This window comes from Aethina tumida, chromosome 5 (assembly GCF_024364675.1).
Source record: "Aethina tumida isolate Nest 87 chromosome 5, icAetTumi1.1, whole genome shotgun sequence".
NCBI lineage: Eukaryota > Metazoa > Arthropoda > Insecta > Coleoptera > Nitidulidae > Aethina > Aethina tumida.
The window spans coordinates 14,827,210-14,844,673 of NC_065439.1; the positions used below are offsets into that span (position 1 = coordinate 14,827,210).

Genomic DNA, 17,464 nt, shown 5'->3' on the forward strand with positions numbered 1-17,464 from the left:
CAACATAACTATCTATGTCAGTCATATCTACAGGCCAACAATTTCTATATTGTATTTATCTATGTTTTTCTGTGCTCCTAACCTAGAACTGTCAAATATTAATTAAACGTAAACAAATCCAATATTCATCAATGAACCAAATTTAATTTAAACGTTAATCCGTCTTGAAATGTCTTTAAATACAAGACACAACGAGGACAGAAGGTTCGAAGGCAACACGGATTTCACATACGAGCCAATATTGAGGTTAACATCCGAAATCGCTTTAGCACCCTCACCCCAATTTGAAACCATAAATTTTAGCGATTCGGACGGCGACCTGGACATCCGACCGCCCCAGCCAAAACCGGACTTCCATTTGCGTAACAGCCAAAACCGACGACAGAAACACTGTCGCACTTCCAAACATGACTGCAGGGACCGACATAGGTTTATCCATTTAGAACTGTTCACTGTATTTGTCCTTAATTGTTACTTGTAGAAACGCCTATAAACCATACGCAATGGAACACAATAGCAAAAACAGGCACAGGCATTCCGATCCGGATAAGTATACGGACGGAAAACGTGACCGAAACGATAAGTACAAAGAGCGAGCCGACAGAGCTCTGCGCGATTTGCGCGAACGTTTGCTAAACAAGCGGTCGCGGAAGGGACACAAGAGCAAAGAGCGGGACTCTGAGGTGAGCAAGAAAGTGGAGCAGGAGCACTCAGAGGTGTACATTAAGGAGATCATCAAGATCAGTGCCGACAGGCAAAGGACTACATCCACAGGCCACAGGACTGTTTATATTGAGCACAATGATGATAAATGTGGTAAGTGTCTTAGTCCTGCAGTTATTTCTTTGTTATGTAACATTATGAAACAGATTATGCAACTTCCTAGGTTCTGCATCATCCAAATCAGTGGAAAAGGACAACCCGCAGCCGAAAGCACACACCAAAGAACCAAAACGTCCCCCGGAAGTGGTAACAGTGTCCGACGATTCGGACAATCGCAACTCGGCGCAAAAGAACCAAGAGAACAGTCCATATTTCGTGCGTGTGACGCCGGAAAGTCCTAGTCCAACTGCAAGCTGTGATAGCGATAGATTAGTAAAATTAACCGTAGAAAGCAATAACGGCGGCTCGTCCAGCGAGTGCAGTACGTTGGTGGACGCCGATTTGCCATCGTATTATCCAGCAATACAGGGTTGCAGATCCGTGGAGGAGTTCCAGTGTTTGAACAGGATAGAAGAGGGTACTTACGGGGTGGTTTACCGGGCCAAGGACCGGAGGACAAACGAAATAGTTGCGCTCAAGCGACTGAAGATGGAAAAGGAAAAAGAGGGATTTCCCATCACTTCTCTTAGGGAAATTAACACGTTATTAAAGAGCCAACATCCGAATATCGTTACCGTTAGGGAGATTGTCGTGGGGAGCAACATGGATAAGATTTTTATTGTTATGGACTACGTGGAGCATGATTTGAAGAGTCTAATGGAGACAATGAGGTTGAAGAAACAGAGTTTCCAGATTGCGGAAGTTAAATGTCTTCTTAGACAGTTGTTAATTGCAATATCTCACTTACATGACAACTGGATACTTCACAGAGACCTGAAGACGTCCAACCTGTTATTGTCACATAAAGGGATACTGAAAGTTGGCGATTTTGGTTTGGCGCGAGAGTATGGTTCCCCATTGAAAGCTTACACGCCTGTTGTAGTTACTTTATGGTACAGGGCACCAGAATTATTGCTCTGTACTAAAGAATATTCCACACCAATTGACATGTGGTCTGTTGGCTGTATTTTTGCCGAATTATTGTTGATGAACACATTATTCCCTGGCAAGTCTGAAGCTGACCAACTCAACAGGGTTTTTAAGGTACTGTTTATGATTAGTTGTTAAAATTAATATAACTTATTGTTTGAATTTAAGGACTTGGGAACGCCTTCGGAAAAAATTTGGCCCGGTTTCAACAACTTACCAGCGGTGAAAAAGATAAAATTGAAGGAATACCCAACGTCCGATTTAAAGGCAAAATTCACGGGTCTTTCGGACACGGGTTTGGACCTACTGACGAAATTTTTAACGTACGATCCCGCACAAAGGATCGCGGCAGATGAATCTTTGAACCACGGGTATTTTAAGGAGATGCCGCTGCCAATTGAACCGGAAATGTTCCCCACGTGGCCGGCTAAAAGTGAATTGGGCCAGAAAAGGGCACTGGCGGCGGCCAGTCCTAAACCGCCATCCGGTGGGGGCGAATACAAAAGACTGGTACATTTTTAATAATCTATTTTAGTCAGTTTTTTATAGATATTCTGTTGCAGAAAGGCGATGATGAAAATTACGGTTTCAGATTGGCGGCCAAAGTTGATTTAATCAAAACTGGCTTTAACCTTAAGTTTTAAATTGTACTATTTGTATTTAAATAAATTAATTATTTATGAAACTTATTTTATTTAAAACTTCACTTAACAGCAACAGTTGAAAAAAATCGATAATGGCATGGCTACTTGATACAAACAAAACTACATACGTTTAGTTAATTTCATAAAATGTTTTAATAATACTTAAACATGGATCCTATGTACTTGGCGTTGAGTTTATTTCGCAGAAGACGTTACGACAAGTGCATAGATATTTGTACCAGTATTTTAGACAAACAGCCTCTAGATCAAGCAGCATGGTGCTTAAAAATGAGAGCGATGACTCAGAGAGTCTACGTGGACGACTTGGAAAGTGAACAAATCGGAGACAGCGACTTTCTAGACGACAATGTCCTAGCAACAGCCCCGAGGCCCGGAACCTCCATGAAGACCGCCCTGCCTCCGACCTCCAACGCCCTCGGGTAAGCCCCTTAACTTCCATCAGCCATAAAGTATTGGGTTGGCAACTAAGTAATTGCGGATTTTTTTTAGAAAATCAAAGACAATTTTTTCAAAGAACTAAATATCTTTACTCTGTAATGAATTGCCCATTTTGATCAATGACCTTTTGCCCTCTTTCAGGCAGCATCATAATCCCAAGTTCATAAAACTTCTGGTTTTTATTAGCAAAAAACTGAATCAGGTACGATTTGACATCATCATCATTATTGAAATTTTTACCATTCAAGGAGTTTTGTAAAGATCGAAACAAAAAGTAATCAGATGGTGCAAGGTCAGGACTATATAGTGGATGTGGCAAAACATCCCAACCAAGCTCCAATAATTTTTGCCGAGTGACCAAAGATGTGTGTGGCCTTGCATTGTCGTGATGGAATACGACACCTTTTCAATTTGTCAATTCGGGCCGCTTTTCTTCAACTGTATTGTTTAATTTCATTAGTTGTTCAATGTAGACAACAGAATTGATAGTTCGGTTGGGTGGTAAGAGTTCAAAGTAGACAATTCCTTTATAATCCCACCAAACTGATAACAAAATCTTCTTTTGATGAATACCAGCTACCACGGTCTTTTCCGATTGATATTGTTGTAAACAACCCATTTTTCATTGCCAGTTATCAGTCGTTTTACAAATGGATCATTTTCATTACGTTTCTTTAGCAAATCGCGACGGTTAATGCGTTGCGTTAAATGCGTTTCTTTCAGTTTGTGAGAAACCCATGTATCGTGGTTTTGAACATAGCCAAGTGGTTTCAAGTGATTTTTAATGCATGTATGTGATACCTGAAGCTTCTCTGCAATCTCACGTGTTATACTGTGACGATCCGAATCGATTATTGCTTTGATTAGGTCGTCATCAACTTCAACTGGACGACCAGAGCGTTTATCATCTTTGAGTGAAAAATCACCAGAACGAAATTTGGCAAACCAATTTTGAAACTGCCGTTCTTATAAGGCTTCGTCGCCATAAACAGCACATAACTTTTTGTGAGCTTGCGATACGTTTTTCCCTTTACGGAAATAAAAAAGCAAAATATGACGAAAATGTTCCTTTTGATCTTCCATCTTTCAACGAACGCCAAACGAAAACTACGCAACCGATCAAAAAACTTTTTTTACTGATTGATAGCTGAATTTCCAACTATTAAATAACAAAATGTGTTTTACATTTGGACTACGCCAGCAAACCTAAAAATTCAACTGAAGCCATCAATGAGTGAAATCCGCAATGACTTACTTGCCAACCCAATATTTATGTAGCGCAGGGTTCAATAATGTGGCCATGAACACCTCTCTGGGTTCCACCTCCAAAGGCCCTTCAACTGCTACCATCAATAAAATAAGTGGTGTATCCAGGGTTCAATATTAGGGCCATTATAGTTTTATCCATTTTAATGGCTAAAGTGACCTTAACTTTCTTTTACGTTTTACTATGTGTCGTATTTGTAACAACTATTATTAATGTATAAACTCTTACTACTTTATTGATTTAATTTTGTACCTATATGTATCTATTTCTGACAAAAAATTTATATTAAATTAATGATTATAATTATTGTTATTAAAAAACACATCCGGTTCAGTTCCAGGCCGAGGACGACGACGGGACGTCCTATTTCCGGGATGGCACGTCCCGGAACGCAAGCCCGTCCAGGTTCGGCGCTGGACCGCCTGAAGACGGCGCGTCCCGCCACCAACCAGTCGGCAAGAGCAATTCGGTTGGGGACGGCGGCCATGCTGACTCAAAAGGACGGGCCGTTTATACAGGTGGCCAGGTTGAACATCGGCAAATATGCCAAGAATCCGTGTCTGGCCAAGCCGTTGTTCGAGTATTTGTTTTATCACGAAGGCGACGTGAGGAGCGCCATGGAGTTGGCCGTGCAGGCCACTCAATTCTGCGAGTTTAAGGATTGGTGGTGGAAGGTGCAGCTGGCGAAATGTTATGTCAGCTTGAATTTGATCAGGGAGGCGGAGCAACAGTTGAGGAGTGCTTCGAAACAGCATTATAACGTTGAGAATTTTATTAGGCTTACCAGAATATATCTTAGATTAGGTTTGATAATTATTCTGTTAGTTAATATAGTATAAAAACTTTATGAATCGTTTAGATCAGCCGTTGTCTGCCACTGAGATATGCAAATCTGGTTTAGAAGTATTCAACAATGACGTGGCTATTATGACTGAATTAGCCAGACTGTATGAAAGCATAAACGACACGAATACATCGGTGAAGTATTACAGAAATATCGTTGTAGAAGACGCCATGAATTCCGAGGCAATTGCGTGTATTGGCATGTACCATTTTTACAACAATCAACCTGAATTAGCGTTGAGATATTATAGGTAAAATATAGTGACTCAAATTGGCTGTCTTTGATTGTCCAGACAAAATACAGCCAATTTGGGACAATCTTCAAATATTTTTGATTGTACTCCTGAATTTTAGGAGAGTTCTTGCGATGGGTGCTCATTCTCCAGAATTATATAACAATTTAGGATTGTGCTGTTTGTATTCTCAACAGTTGGATTTAACTCTGGCTTGTTTTCAACGTGCCTTAGATTTAGCTACAGATCCAATCATAAAAGCCGATGTTTGGTACAATTTGTCACACGTTGCCATGGTAAAATTTTTAGAAATGAAGTTTTAATTATTTTTAAACAATTTTCTTCAGGCTGCAGGAGATATAGAACTGTCAATTCAGTGTTTGAGTCTCTGCTTATCGTCAGATTCGTCGCATGCATCAGCGTTTAATAATTTAGCGGTGCTACATCATAAAATGGGTAGGACGAATTTGGCCAGAGTTTATTTAACAACTGCCAAACAATTAGAACCCAATTTGACTGAACCACAGGTCAATCTAGATTTTATCCAAAACAAGTAATGAAATATATATATATATGTATATATATATATATATATAGAATAAAACTATAAATTCTGGAATTAAATATTTATTTTAAATTTAAAATCAAAACTAGGTACAAAAAAATACAGTCAAAAACCTTAACCTAATACTTTTACAATGTATCATACAATACATACAAACAATAAATGCTTTTTTGAACTTAAGACTAATATGGCTTAAATCTTCCTCCGTCTCGGCCTCCACCTCCACGGTCACTAAAAATAAAAACATAATTATAGAATCTAATTAATTAAAAAAACAAATTTCAATTGTATCTCCAGACAGGATTCACTAATAAACATAATAATAGTTTACTGTGAGTTTTAATAGAGAAATTTTGATATGTCCCACTTCATAAAAGCAAATATTACTATTAAATAGTTTTATTTGAGAGCGGAAGGGGACGAATAAAAAATGTTCATAAAAATAATATTTACCGTCCGCCTCCACGGCCTCCGCCGCCGAAACCACCGCCTCCGCGACCTCCACGGAATCCTCCACCTCTTCCGCCACCGTCGCGGCCTCTATCGCCGCCACGGAAGCCACCACCACCTCCTCGTCTGTCTCTGCCGCCTCCGTCACGGTCTCTACCACCGCCACCTCCGCGACGGTCTCCACCACCGCCGCCGCCGGCTCCTTCAGGCCTGTCTTCGTCACATCTATTGCACCGATCTCTCCAGGCAAAGTTCGTGTTACCGCAGTCCGGATTCGGACATTTCCAATCGCCTTCACGGCTCTCGCGGTCGCGTCCACCGCCACCGCCGCCGCCTCCGCGGTCTCTACCTATTGAATCAACAATAAATAAATTAGTACGACGTCTTGTAAGTGAAATAAGCACTGTTTCTTCAGACAGGATTCACAAACCGCCAGTAAATCAGGGCGGAATGTGAGTTTTAATAAAGATTATAATATGCCCCGCAACATACAGGCGGACGAGCCATTTAACAGGACTCGGCCGAGAGCGGAAGGGGGCTTTTTGTTCTGCAAAAAGGTCCTCACCAAAGTCCATACCTCCGTCACGCGGTCCGCCGCGTCCGCCACCGCCGAAACCGCCGCCGCCTCGACTACGTCCACCACCCGGTCCGCCGCGTCCTCCGCCGCCGCCGCCACCGCTCCAATTGTCCTTCTTGGTGGCCAGCTGCACTTTGATAACGGAACCACGGAAATCTTTGCCGTCGAACCAGTTGATCGCTGACTTGGCAGCGTTCGAATCGTCATAGGTGACGGTCGCCTCACCCTTCGACATGCCCGTTTGCTTGTCCTTGTAGAGCCAGATCTTTTTCTTCTGCGTCTTCTTGTCCAACTACAAATTAAAATAATACATTATTGGTTGAATGAATTTTCGAATCAAACTATTTCAAGTTCAATAATGGGTGTTTGTGACAGGGTGAATAACCGTGTCAGACGATTGTAACGTCTTGACAAGGAATAGAGCCCTGCGTTTATATAGCGGAGCTTCAAAATTGGACTTGACCATTAAACTGGGTTCAAGCACAGAGTGCTGCCCGCAAAAAATACGAAAAAACAATACAGTACAGACATAAAAAAAAACAACAAAATAGTAAGATTGTTTAATACTACTTTCATTTAATTTTATAGAATAGATTTATTACGATTATTATCTTGATTATTCTACGTTTGGCGGCCTCTTTAATCTCCGGCTTTAAATCCAACTAAAAATTTGTGGGAAATTATGGCAAGACAAGATCAAAAAAGTCTTATAAAATAAATACTTATGATATGCGACTTTTTTATCAAATGCTTTTCCTGTTTTTTAAGTTATGAAAAATATTGATTGAATTGAAATTATTTTGTTGCTTTATGTCTGATACTAAACCACTGTTGATATGGATAATAAAATAACCAAAAAATATTTTACCTTGATGATACCAATGGCGCCAAAATGCTGCTCAATGTCATCTTCGTTGATTTCAGGGTTCATGCCAGATACAAAGATCGTATCCACTTGTACTACCAGGTTACCACCATCTCCTGTAACATGATCAAATATGGTTATAGACACTAGTTTATAAATCCAAAGGTTTATTACTTAATATTTAAATACTATTCGTTTTTATGTAACCCACAAAATGCGCATGAATCCGTAATTTTCTTTAGATAAAACTACCATGGTTTTGTTGCGTTGTGCAAAAACCTCATTTTTATATAAACCTTTTACTACCACTGTATATTGTTACTTAAAATCCTAATTGGAACACAACAGTGTGATCAATACCCTGTCACACTTTTACCCAATATGTATTAAACAATACAGTTTTACCTATGATTTTTACCAATTTTTTGTTGTATAGACTCTAATTCTAACCTTTTCAGATACCTTAATTATAACTAATATAAAATTTAAGCTGTTGATAATACCTGATTTATATTTCATTTAAATTTGTTACCCAACGAAGATTTTAAAATACCTACAATACAAATTTTTAACTTCTGTATGTTAACCCTTACTTAAATAGAAATTTAAAAACCTTAACTGAACAACCTAGCTATTTTGTACCTCGATGAAATAATTTTTTCCCCAAAATAAAAATGAAATTTGTCACATATGAATTGAAATGAATGTCTTGAAAGTGTATTCTTTAAATAATTAACAGAGAACAAAGCTGGATAAGACCATTGTTTCAATACATAAATGACATTGCAAAAAAACGAATTATTTTAATCTGCCTACGTTCGAAATGTAATTGAAATGAAAGAGCTGTTTTCATAAAGTGCATTTGATAATTCATCACACACAAAAATAAAAAAAACCAACAACAAAAAAATATCTCTATTGCTAAAATTGTGAAATGAATGATCAAAAAGGTCCGACTAATCTAAAGAAAACACTAAAATTCAAATAAAATTTGATGCAGCTCTTCCAAACCATCAACATTGAAAGGAACAATAAATATACCAATAAATAAAAAAGTGTACAAAAATGCACCCCAGCCGATCAAGCCGGGTGCTTTTACCTTTGTTAAAACCACCCCTGTTGCCGCCTCTAAAACAGAAGTAAATTCATCAGTTGACAAGTTGTTTCAAGTAACACACAGACGTGGGGGGTAGGTGGAAGTAGTTGTGTGTGAAGGGAGGAGAGAGGGCTGAAGCAGAACGGCGGCACATACGCTCATTTTGCCTTGGCCCAAAAAACCCAAAAATCATTACGCACTCTCTCTCTCTCACTCTTTCACTGTCGTCCCTTCTTGATTCGTTCTTGTCGCTGGGTCAAAAAACCTAAGAAGTCATCAATGTCGGTCGGTCATTGTCAAGTTAGTGTGGGTCATGTGTCTTCAGTTTTGGCATCTCGTTTAATCGAAATGACTGCGCCTATCGTGATTGTGTCTAGCGGAAGTTCTACCCCTTAATTAATCGATTAAACAAAGGGACTATCATTTCCCTAATTTTAATATTCGACATAGAAGGAGGGTGCACACTAAAACAACGCATGCGTCCATGCCTACGTCGAACGTGTTTTTGGCGCAGCCATTGTAATTGATGATGGCGATTATACCCTAGTTTTAGATGTATTTTTGTACCTTTAGAACCCAATTTTTGTACCATTTTTGACCCATGATTTATACCTATTTTGTATACCTCATTTTGAAACCAAATAAACCTTTTAGAATACCTTTTTGCTTTTAAAACCTTACAAGTATGTTTTACTCAGTAATCAATGTAATCAATAAACCTCGACGTTTTATAAATATTGACCTCTTATTTTTGTGATACCAAATGACACTTAAATGATAAAACTGTACCCCGTTTGCTTATATTAAAATTGTATTGTCTAGTCAAAAACATCAGCTCTGAAAATTTAACCACATTACATTTAGTTACACAACATGTACGTAATTATAACACACAAAATGGGTTATAACCAGTGCAACACTGAAGTCTGTTCATAATCAAAAGTTTACTTTTTTGTATAACTCACGTATACGGGCAATTATTCGTGATGACCGACCAGAAAACGTTGGCCGTGTGATCTTCATGCACATCTTCCACATCCTTTTTTAAACCGACAATGCTTAGACAATAGAAAATGTGAAACTTACCCATAACTGTCTCTGTGATCTAAGTCGCGGCCTTTACCGTAGTCGCCGCCTCCACGATCACGACCTAAAACAACCAACATTAAACATCAACTCAAAGTGATGTTTAAAACAAAACTAACCTCCGTAGCCTCCGCCGCCGTAGCCACCGCCACCGGAGCCGCCATATCCACCACCGCCTCCGGAGCTGGAGCCGTAACCTCCACCGCCACCTCCGTAGCCACCGCTTCCACCTCCGGAGTTATACCCTCCGCCGCCGCCGCCGCCTCCGGAATTGTAACTTCCTCCGCCGCTAGAGCCATAACCGCCACCTAAAAATAGACAGGATTATGTAATCGTGTTTATAAACACTGATAAAAATTTAATCAATTAAGTTATTTATAGTGAAAGTGTGATTTTTTTTTTTAATAAAATATCTTGTCTAGTGGAAGTTCTACCCCCCAGATTATTGGTGAACTTGGGGGACTATCATTTCCCTAATTGATATTCGACATAGAAGGAGGACGCACGCTAGAAAGCACGTACGTCCATGCCTACGTCGACGCGTCTCAAAAAAAAAAATCGATACACCAAACACCATAAAAAACTCGTACCTTGAGCACCGCCTCCATCGTTGTAGCCGCCGCTCGCGCCTGAATTGCGACCCTGGCCGCCCCAGGAGTTGCCCCCGGAGCCGGCGCCACCTTGGTAGCCGCCGGACGACGGTTGCCCGTACGTGTTCGGATAGGCCGTCGTAGGTGGCGGATGCGAATAATCGCCGTAACCGCCGCCGCCATAACCTAAACGCCCAAATACGTCATTAGTTAAAATATAGACGGGGCCCGGATGTAAATTCTACGCGAAAGCGGGCCAACGGATAATTAAATTAACGGATGATGATAGATTTACTTACCACTGTCGCCCATTTTATATAAAAAGCACAACTTTAAAGGAAAAAAGCGACGCGTCCGCACAAGCTCGGCGTCGCAGGGGAAGTAGAAAGATGGCTGGCTTTTCCGCCAAACGGGCCAATGATATCTTCGGCGCCAGCGCCCCCTTGTGGCTGGCCTGTTTTGTATTAGAGCGAAATTTAAAAATTGTTAATACATAAATATTTTACAGCATATCTAGATTAAATATTTACTTTGCAACATTTATTTATCAAAATTGTATGATAAGAGATAATTGTTTGCGTAAAAGGAATAAAAATGAGCTTGACAAGGTCATACCTGTGTAGTTTGCAATTTCAATTAATATTTGAGATTGCATTGGCAAATATTAACTTGTTAAATTGTATTGTTCCAATCAAAGTTGTGTACTGTTTTAATTATATAACACGAAATTTTTGTTAGTATTACCTTGTATAAAAAATAAATATCAAAGGCTTTGTTTTCAAGCTAAATTAACATACATTAAATTTAAAAATATTCTAAAATTAGAACACCAAAAATAATAATATTGTAACTGCAAAATAATTTAACTAATGATATATTAAGCTTTCCATATTTAAAATCATTTTTTTTTTTTGTTAAATTAGACTTTAATTAATAGTAATGCATTTTAACAGATATTTTATTTAATTTTTAGATTCAAATCACAATTATTATCCTTATTGTTGCTTTACCATTCTGACGTGGTTTTCATTGTTCTGGGAACTCGAATTAGCATTTATCAGTCCTTATTATTTTTTAAATCATCATATAATTATAAGATAATTAATAAATATAATCATTTTTAAAGTAGTGGGAGTAATGCATAAACTTATATAAAAATTAACTAAATTTGTCACGAAGATATTTTAATTTTTTATTAGATTTAAAATCAATTGCCTATTACAATTTAATGTTTTAATTTTGTTCTGACGTATTTTTTATTAATTCCATATATTTAATAGATTTATCATTTTTAAAGCAGAAGGAATAAAACAATTTTATAGAAAAATTAACTTTATTAAATTAAATAAACAATTTCTTACCAACTATAACAAAATACACAGTAATAAAACAATACACTTTTTACGAATTTAATCAAATTTCAAAGTATATAAAAGTATAACATTACATTCACTCTCAGTCCTCATTATTTGCGTTTCTTCTGCGATTCCTGTTCCTGCAACAAGAAAACCTTGGGTTATCACATGTAAAAATAGAATTATCAGTTGAATGACTTGGCATAATAAACAATGATTAATTATCAGTGCATTTGTTTGTAATCTTGTTTATATAATAATTAAACATACTTTAAAATTAAAGGGATGGGAAGGGAAAAAGGGATTGTACCTATCTTCGATTACCTTCTGTGTGAGGATAATGAGCAACCTCTTAAAGATTCCAATAAAGTCGATAAACAGGTCCAATGAGTGTGACACAAAGTCTTTGCTTCCATTCCTACGTTTCTCGATGATCATCTGGGTGTCATACAAAACAAATCCGCACATCGCCAACAATCCCAAGTAGATTTGCGCTTGGAACAACATGGTAGATCCAAAGAAAATATTAGCAAGCGAGAAAAGGCTGACCATCATCAACAAGCTCATCAGGCTGCCACCCAGGTACAACCATGAGCCCCTCTGGCTCAGCATGGAGCAGATTGAAAAGGACACGAATACAACGGAGGTGCCGATCAATGCGGTGACGATTATACTGGGATCTACTAGTATGACATGCTCCAGCAAGGGCCCCATTCCGACCCCGCTCAAGGTGGTGAAGCCAAGGAGGTAGCCGACGCGTTGCGTCATATTTTTTCCGTTGTCGTCGGGTGTCATCATCAATAGGACGAAGAACACGAGCGATCCAATTCCCGTAAGGAATCCCGCCTGCAGGATGTCTGTGAATAGGTGGATTGAGGCTCCGATGGCGGCCGCCATTGTTGACATCGCGAGACAGGCGTACACATTTTTCAGATGATTGCGGACTGGTTCCTCACTAAAAGTAACAGATTGATGTTATGTAGGGCTCGCCGTCGAACAACGGGGCTGTGGTATACTTACAGATTATTGCTGAATGAATTTAGAAACGACTGGACTGAGACCGTCATGTTGGATTTTGGTTTCTACGGACAGTCGATCGAAATAAAACACTAGCGATCGCACTTCAAACAACACGAATACTAGATAAAATACAAAATGTTAGTTTAATATGCGTAGTTCACCACGTCAGTTTGTTCTGGATGATTCGATTATTCGCTGTGTTTTGATGGGTTGGAGGTGGTCACGTGACCTGGTGGCGTATGTAACGACGGCGGTATGGAACACGTCAGCTTACCCGGTAAAAGGGGGTATATTGGGGGTTGATTGTAGTTTTGAGAGCGAATGTGTTTGGTAAATTGGCCGATGTGACGGTGACAGTTACATTTTTGATGAAATTTCAGCGCGTGTTGTGTAGTCATGGCGATTTAGACACTACAAACAAATTAAAACAAAATAAATTTCGAAATTTTAAATTTTTGATTATGCAAATACAAATATTATAACAAAGTCTGATTAAAAATTATTTCCACATTTAATTATAAGTGTATAAATGAAAAAATATAAAATAATATATTTGATTAAAAATTGATATTTGAAGGTTGCAGTTATTTAGAGCAAATGAATTAATTTGAATATTCAAAATTAAAAGCATTAAAAGTATCAAAATTATGTAAAATTCGAATAAATAATAATTAAAAAATAAATTTTAAACCATAAATAAAATTAACAATTACCTCCCCAAAAAAAAACCTTCACAGAATGCCAACATAAATATAGTAAACATACCTTTGTTATTATTATTTATGCTCAAAAGAGTGAAAATATCAATTAATAATTAAATATGTTTTTAAGAGACTATACATAACTTTACTTTCTTTATATTGAACGAAAATTTCTTGAACTCGCATCTTTTTAATACGTCGTGACTAGACCACTAAGTCACAGTTGGTAGTCTGTGTTTGTGATTCCTAACCTACAATTTTCCACACGTGTTTTGATTGCCAAAACACGAACGTGTCAAACGCTAAGGACACGAAATAAACGAAAATGGGGCAGAAAAAGAAAGTAGGAAAACAGCGTAAAGATAAATACTATCAGTTGGCCAAGGAAACAGGTAAAATCCTTTAGTTTTTAATTGAATTTAACGGCATTAAATATGTCGGCTTTTAGGTTTTCGTTCCCGTGCCGCTTTTAAGTTAATACAGTTGAACCGTAAGTTCGAATTCTTGCAAAAGTCTCGAGTATGTTTAGACTTGTGCGCCGCCCCCGGCGGTTGGATGCAGGTGGCGAAACAGAATATGCCACTGTCCAGTATAGTACTCGGTATAGATTTGTTCCCCATAAAGCCAATACCAGGATGTATAAGTATAACCGAGGATATCACAACAGAGAAATGTCGCACAGCCATATCCAAGGAACTGAAGACGTGGAAGGCGGATGTCGTGCTACACGACGGTGCCCCAAACGTCGGTAAAAACTGGTTGCATGACGCCTACCAACAGGCCACCCTCACATTAAGCTCTCTCAAACTAGCTACACAGTTTTTGCGTAAAGGTGGTTGGTTTGTCACAAAAGTGTTCAGATCCAAGGACTACCATGCTTTGATATGGGTGTTGAAGCAGCTGTTCAAGAAGGTGCATGCTACGAAACCTCAAGCGTCACGTAATGAGTCCGCTGAAATATTCGTCGTGTGCCAAAGTTACATCGCACCTGACAAAATCGATCCCAAATTCATGGATCCCAAGTATGTGTTCCAGGAGTTGGAGATTGAGCCTAAGAACAAACTTAATGTGTTTCATCCCGAGAAAAAGAAGAAGGATAAGGCTGAGGGCTATGCTGACAATGATTATACACTTTATCACAGGCTGAATGTTACTGATTTTATCAAGCATGAAAATGGAATTGATATTTTACAAAATGCAAATGAGGTGAGTCTCCCTAGAAATCTTTTTTTATATGTACAGTTGCACCTTTCCAATTTATTTTATTTATCAGTTTCTTAAAACAAAAATGGTATTCCTTATTTTTTTTATTAATAATATAAGTTATTTATATTTATTTTGACTTCTAGATCGTTTTCGATGACGAAGAAATCCTGAACCACCCAAAAACGGCGAACGAAATTAAAGAATGCTGCAAAGACATCAAGGTTTTAGGCAGAAAGGATCTGAAATCCCTGTTAAACTGGTGGAAAGTCCTACATGAAGAATACCTAAAAAACAACGCAGATGAAAGCAAGGAAGAAGCAGAGAAAGATGTTACTGAAGGTAAATCCGAAGGGAGTGAACCGGACGAAATGGACGACGTGGAAAAGCAAATTCTGGAACTGCAGAGTGAAGAACAGAAGGAATTAAAGAGGAAAAAGAAAAAGGCTCAGAAGGAGCGTAAAAAATTGAATGAGAAACTGAACTTGAAGATGGTTTTAAAAGGTGATGAAGGACCGACCATGGAAGGCGACGAAATGTTCAGTCTCAAGCAGATAAAGGATAAAGAACAGATGGCGAGAGTTACGGATCAGACTCCTGACCATGTTGTCGACTCGGATGATGACGAAGAAAAACCCAAGCCTAAATATACGAAATATGAAAAGGGTGAGGGACATTTAGACAGCTCCGGACTGTATTACAAAGATTCTGATTCTGAGTTGGAGATGGAGAGTGATGATGAAGATGAGGAGGAGATTAAAGAAGGTTTAGGTATGTTTTTTGATCTATAACTCATAGTTAGTAGTTCTACAAATTAATTTTTAGGTTTCAGCGAATCAGAAGACGAGGACGAGGACGAGGAGTCCCCAAAAAAATCATCAAAGGATAAGACCAAAAAAGACAAGGAACATCCTCTAATAACAGACTTGGACTACAGGAAAAAGTCTGAGAAAAAGGCTCACAAAGCGGAATTGTGGTTTGAAAGGGACGTTTTCAAGAATCTGATAGATGAAAAAGATGAAGACGCCGATCTGGACCGTATGGTTAAAGAGTACAAGAAAAAAGGGGCGAAAGTTATCGGCGAAGAGGACGACAAACCTAAGCAAAAACCAACTAAAACCAAGCAAAAATCTAAACCTGCACAGAAAAGTGAAACAACAGACAGTGATTACAGTTCGGACGAGAGCTCAGATGAAAGCGACAGCGAAAGCGGCGATTCTGATTACGACATCGAAAAGGCCATGCATGTGCCAGTCAATGATTCCAAGAAGGATGGATTCGAAGTGGTGAAAAGCACGGCCAATGCCAAAAGGGGCAAGAAATATAAGTTGAACGAGGAGGAATTGGCCCTTGGAACGATGATGATCAATAGTAAAAAAACGAAGAGGGATCTGATAGATGCGGCCTGGAATCGTTACGCTTTTAACGACTCCAATTTGCCCGACTGGTTCGTGCAAGACGAGCAGAAACATATGAAATTAGAAGCGCCAGTACCAAAGGTAAGACCAAAATAATTTTTTATTAAATCAAGCTTGAAACAATGAATCATGTTTGTTGCAGGAGTTGGTAGATGACTACAAGAAGAAACTGGAAGAAATTAACGTCCGTCCAATTAAGAAAGTAATAGAGGCCAAAGCCAGGAAGAAGAGGAGGGCGATGAAGAAGCTGGAGAAGGCGAAGAAGAAGGTGGAAGCTCTGATGGACAACGTAGATGTGACGGACAGAGAAAAGGCCAAACAAATTAAACAGTTGTACAAAAAGGCGCGACAAGAACCTAAACAGGAATTGACTTATGTGGTGGCTAAAAAACACATGGCAGCCAAAAAGATTGCACGGCCGAGCGGCGTTAAAGGACGGTACAAGGTGGTTGATGCGAGGATGAAGAAAGATTTGAGGGCGCAGAAGAACAAGATGAAAACGATGGGTAGAGGCAAAAAAGCCGGTAAAGGTGGAGGAAAGAAACCTAAAGGAAAGGCTAAATAAGTCATAATAGGTTTAGGTTTTATGAAATTGTTTTATAATTTTTAATTATTTACTTTGCGGCAATAAATTGTCAAAACCCACTGCAGTATTTTATTATTGTTCAGGAGATAGGGAATTAAACACAATAGTGTGATATTGAAAACGTAATCCTGAAGAGGCTCGTGTCGTGCCTTGATTTCAATTCGCCCCTTTAAATTGCCTCATTGAAAAGGTCCCGAAATAACTTCCCAATCCCGATAATCCGAAGCAGCGTTTTCGACCTCGTCACTGATGTGACGCCTAAAATGCTTTACGTAATTGGATTAAATTCGCATTAAATTTCGTACATTGTATTGGTTCGGCCTTGGAATGGAAAATTGTTTATGCTATACGGGGGAAACGCCTGAACAACGTGACAAATGTTAAACGTTAGAATTTTGATGAATTAATATAGATTAAATTAGATTATTTTTTCCCTTGGCAGTGACAGTATTGTATTAAACGAGCGAAGATTATTTTCGATTGTGCACGATTCAAGGTGAGGGCCGTATTAATTTAGCGGGCTTTAAATTTTTATTGTCGGGACAGATTTCAATTAGCAAGGTCGACGGCAATTTAAATATAATCGCCATACAATTTGCGCATCGAGGAAGTCGAAATCTACTAAACATGTGTTTGCGAAAATTTAATAACCATTTAGTGAATTACTTAATTTGCGAGTTCAATGACATATTGTTTAATCCAAAGTGATGGTTTAAAAACTGATAAAATAGCTTATTAGGAATGCCACGTAGTC

At 38.6% G+C, this 17,464-nt stretch overlaps 5 protein-coding genes across 9 annotated transcripts; 3 read left to right on the plus strand and 2 right to left on the minus strand.

Annotated features, from left to right (window-relative positions):
* Window positions 1–76: 76 nt before the first annotated feature.
* Window positions 77–2,437, plus strand: LOC109602273 (cyclin-dependent kinase 11B). 3 transcript variants are annotated; one of them, XM_020018609.2, is made up of 6 exons: window positions 77–246; window positions 304–429; window positions 482–816; window positions 887–1,866; window positions 1,921–2,262; window positions 2,316–2,437. In XM_020018609.2, the coding sequence occupies exons 1-6, from the start codon at window positions 170–172 to the stop codon at window positions 2,394–2,396; spliced, it is 1,941 nt and encodes a 646-aa protein (XP_019874168.1). In that variant the 5' UTR covers window positions 77–169; the 3' UTR covers window positions 2,397–2,437. The 3 variants fall into 3 exon arrangements, with proteins under 3 accessions (XP_019874168.1, XP_049823371.1, XP_049823372.1); XM_049967414.1 differs by having other exon boundaries at window positions 77–429; XM_049967415.1 differs by having other exon boundaries at window positions 77–429; window positions 908–1,866.
* A 15-nt stretch (window positions 2,438–2,452) lies between these two features.
* On the plus strand, window positions 2,453–5,768 carry LOC109602274 (tetratricopeptide repeat protein 8). Its single transcript, XM_020018610.2, has 5 exons — window positions 2,453–2,836; window positions 4,457–4,926; window positions 4,982–5,216; window positions 5,320–5,494; window positions 5,546–5,768. The coding sequence occupies exons 1-5, from the start codon at window positions 2,565–2,567 to the stop codon at window positions 5,753–5,755; spliced, it is 1,362 nt and encodes a 453-aa protein (XP_019874169.1). The 5' UTR covers window positions 2,453–2,564; the 3' UTR covers window positions 5,756–5,768.
* Window positions 5,769–5,809: 41 nt separating this feature from the next.
* Window positions 5,810–10,862, minus strand: LOC109602275 (RNA-binding protein cabeza). 2 transcript variants are annotated; one of them, XM_020018612.2, is made up of 9 exons: window positions 10,727–10,862; window positions 10,428–10,613; window positions 9,957–10,145; window positions 9,838–9,901; window positions 8,755–8,783; window positions 7,659–7,771; window positions 6,791–7,082; window positions 6,217–6,562; window positions 5,810–5,994 (listed from the first exon to the last, which is right to left on the minus strand). In XM_020018612.2, exons 1-9 carry the CDS (start codon window positions 10,737–10,739, stop codon window positions 5,946–5,948), a joined length of 1,281 nt encoding a protein of 426 aa, XP_019874171.1. In that variant the 5' UTR covers window positions 10,740–10,862; the 3' UTR covers window positions 5,810–5,945. The 2 variants fall into 2 exon arrangements, with proteins under 2 accessions (XP_019874171.1, XP_019874170.1); XM_020018611.2 differs by having other exon boundaries at window positions 6,779–7,082.
* A 960-nt stretch (window positions 10,863–11,822) lies between these two features.
* LOC109602271 (probable Bax inhibitor 1) lies at window positions 11,823–13,152 on the minus strand. Of its 2 annotated transcripts, none has more exons than XM_049967417.1 (3): window positions 12,803–13,152; window positions 12,093–12,737; window positions 11,823–11,922 (listed from the first exon to the last, which is right to left on the minus strand). In XM_049967417.1, the coding sequence occupies exons 1-3, from the start codon at window positions 12,847–12,849 to the stop codon at window positions 11,883–11,885; spliced, it is 732 nt and encodes a 243-aa protein (XP_049823374.1). In that variant the 5' UTR covers window positions 12,850–13,152; the 3' UTR covers window positions 11,823–11,882. The 2 variants fall into 2 exon arrangements, with proteins under 2 accessions (XP_049823374.1, XP_019874165.1); XM_020018606.2 differs by having other exon boundaries at window positions 12,107–12,737; window positions 12,803–13,146.
* Window positions 13,153–13,705: 553 nt separating this feature from the next.
* On the plus strand, window positions 13,706–16,769 carry LOC109602270 (pre-rRNA 2'-O-ribose RNA methyltransferase FTSJ3). The gene is made up of 5 exons (XM_020018605.2): window positions 13,706–13,895; window positions 13,952–14,709; window positions 14,853–15,477; window positions 15,532–16,205; window positions 16,267–16,769. The coding sequence occupies exons 1-5, from the start codon at window positions 13,829–13,831 to the stop codon at window positions 16,687–16,689; spliced, it is 2,547 nt and encodes an 848-aa protein (XP_019874164.2). The 5' UTR covers window positions 13,706–13,828; the 3' UTR covers window positions 16,690–16,769.
* The last annotated feature ends 695 nt before the right edge of the window (window positions 16,770–17,464 follow it).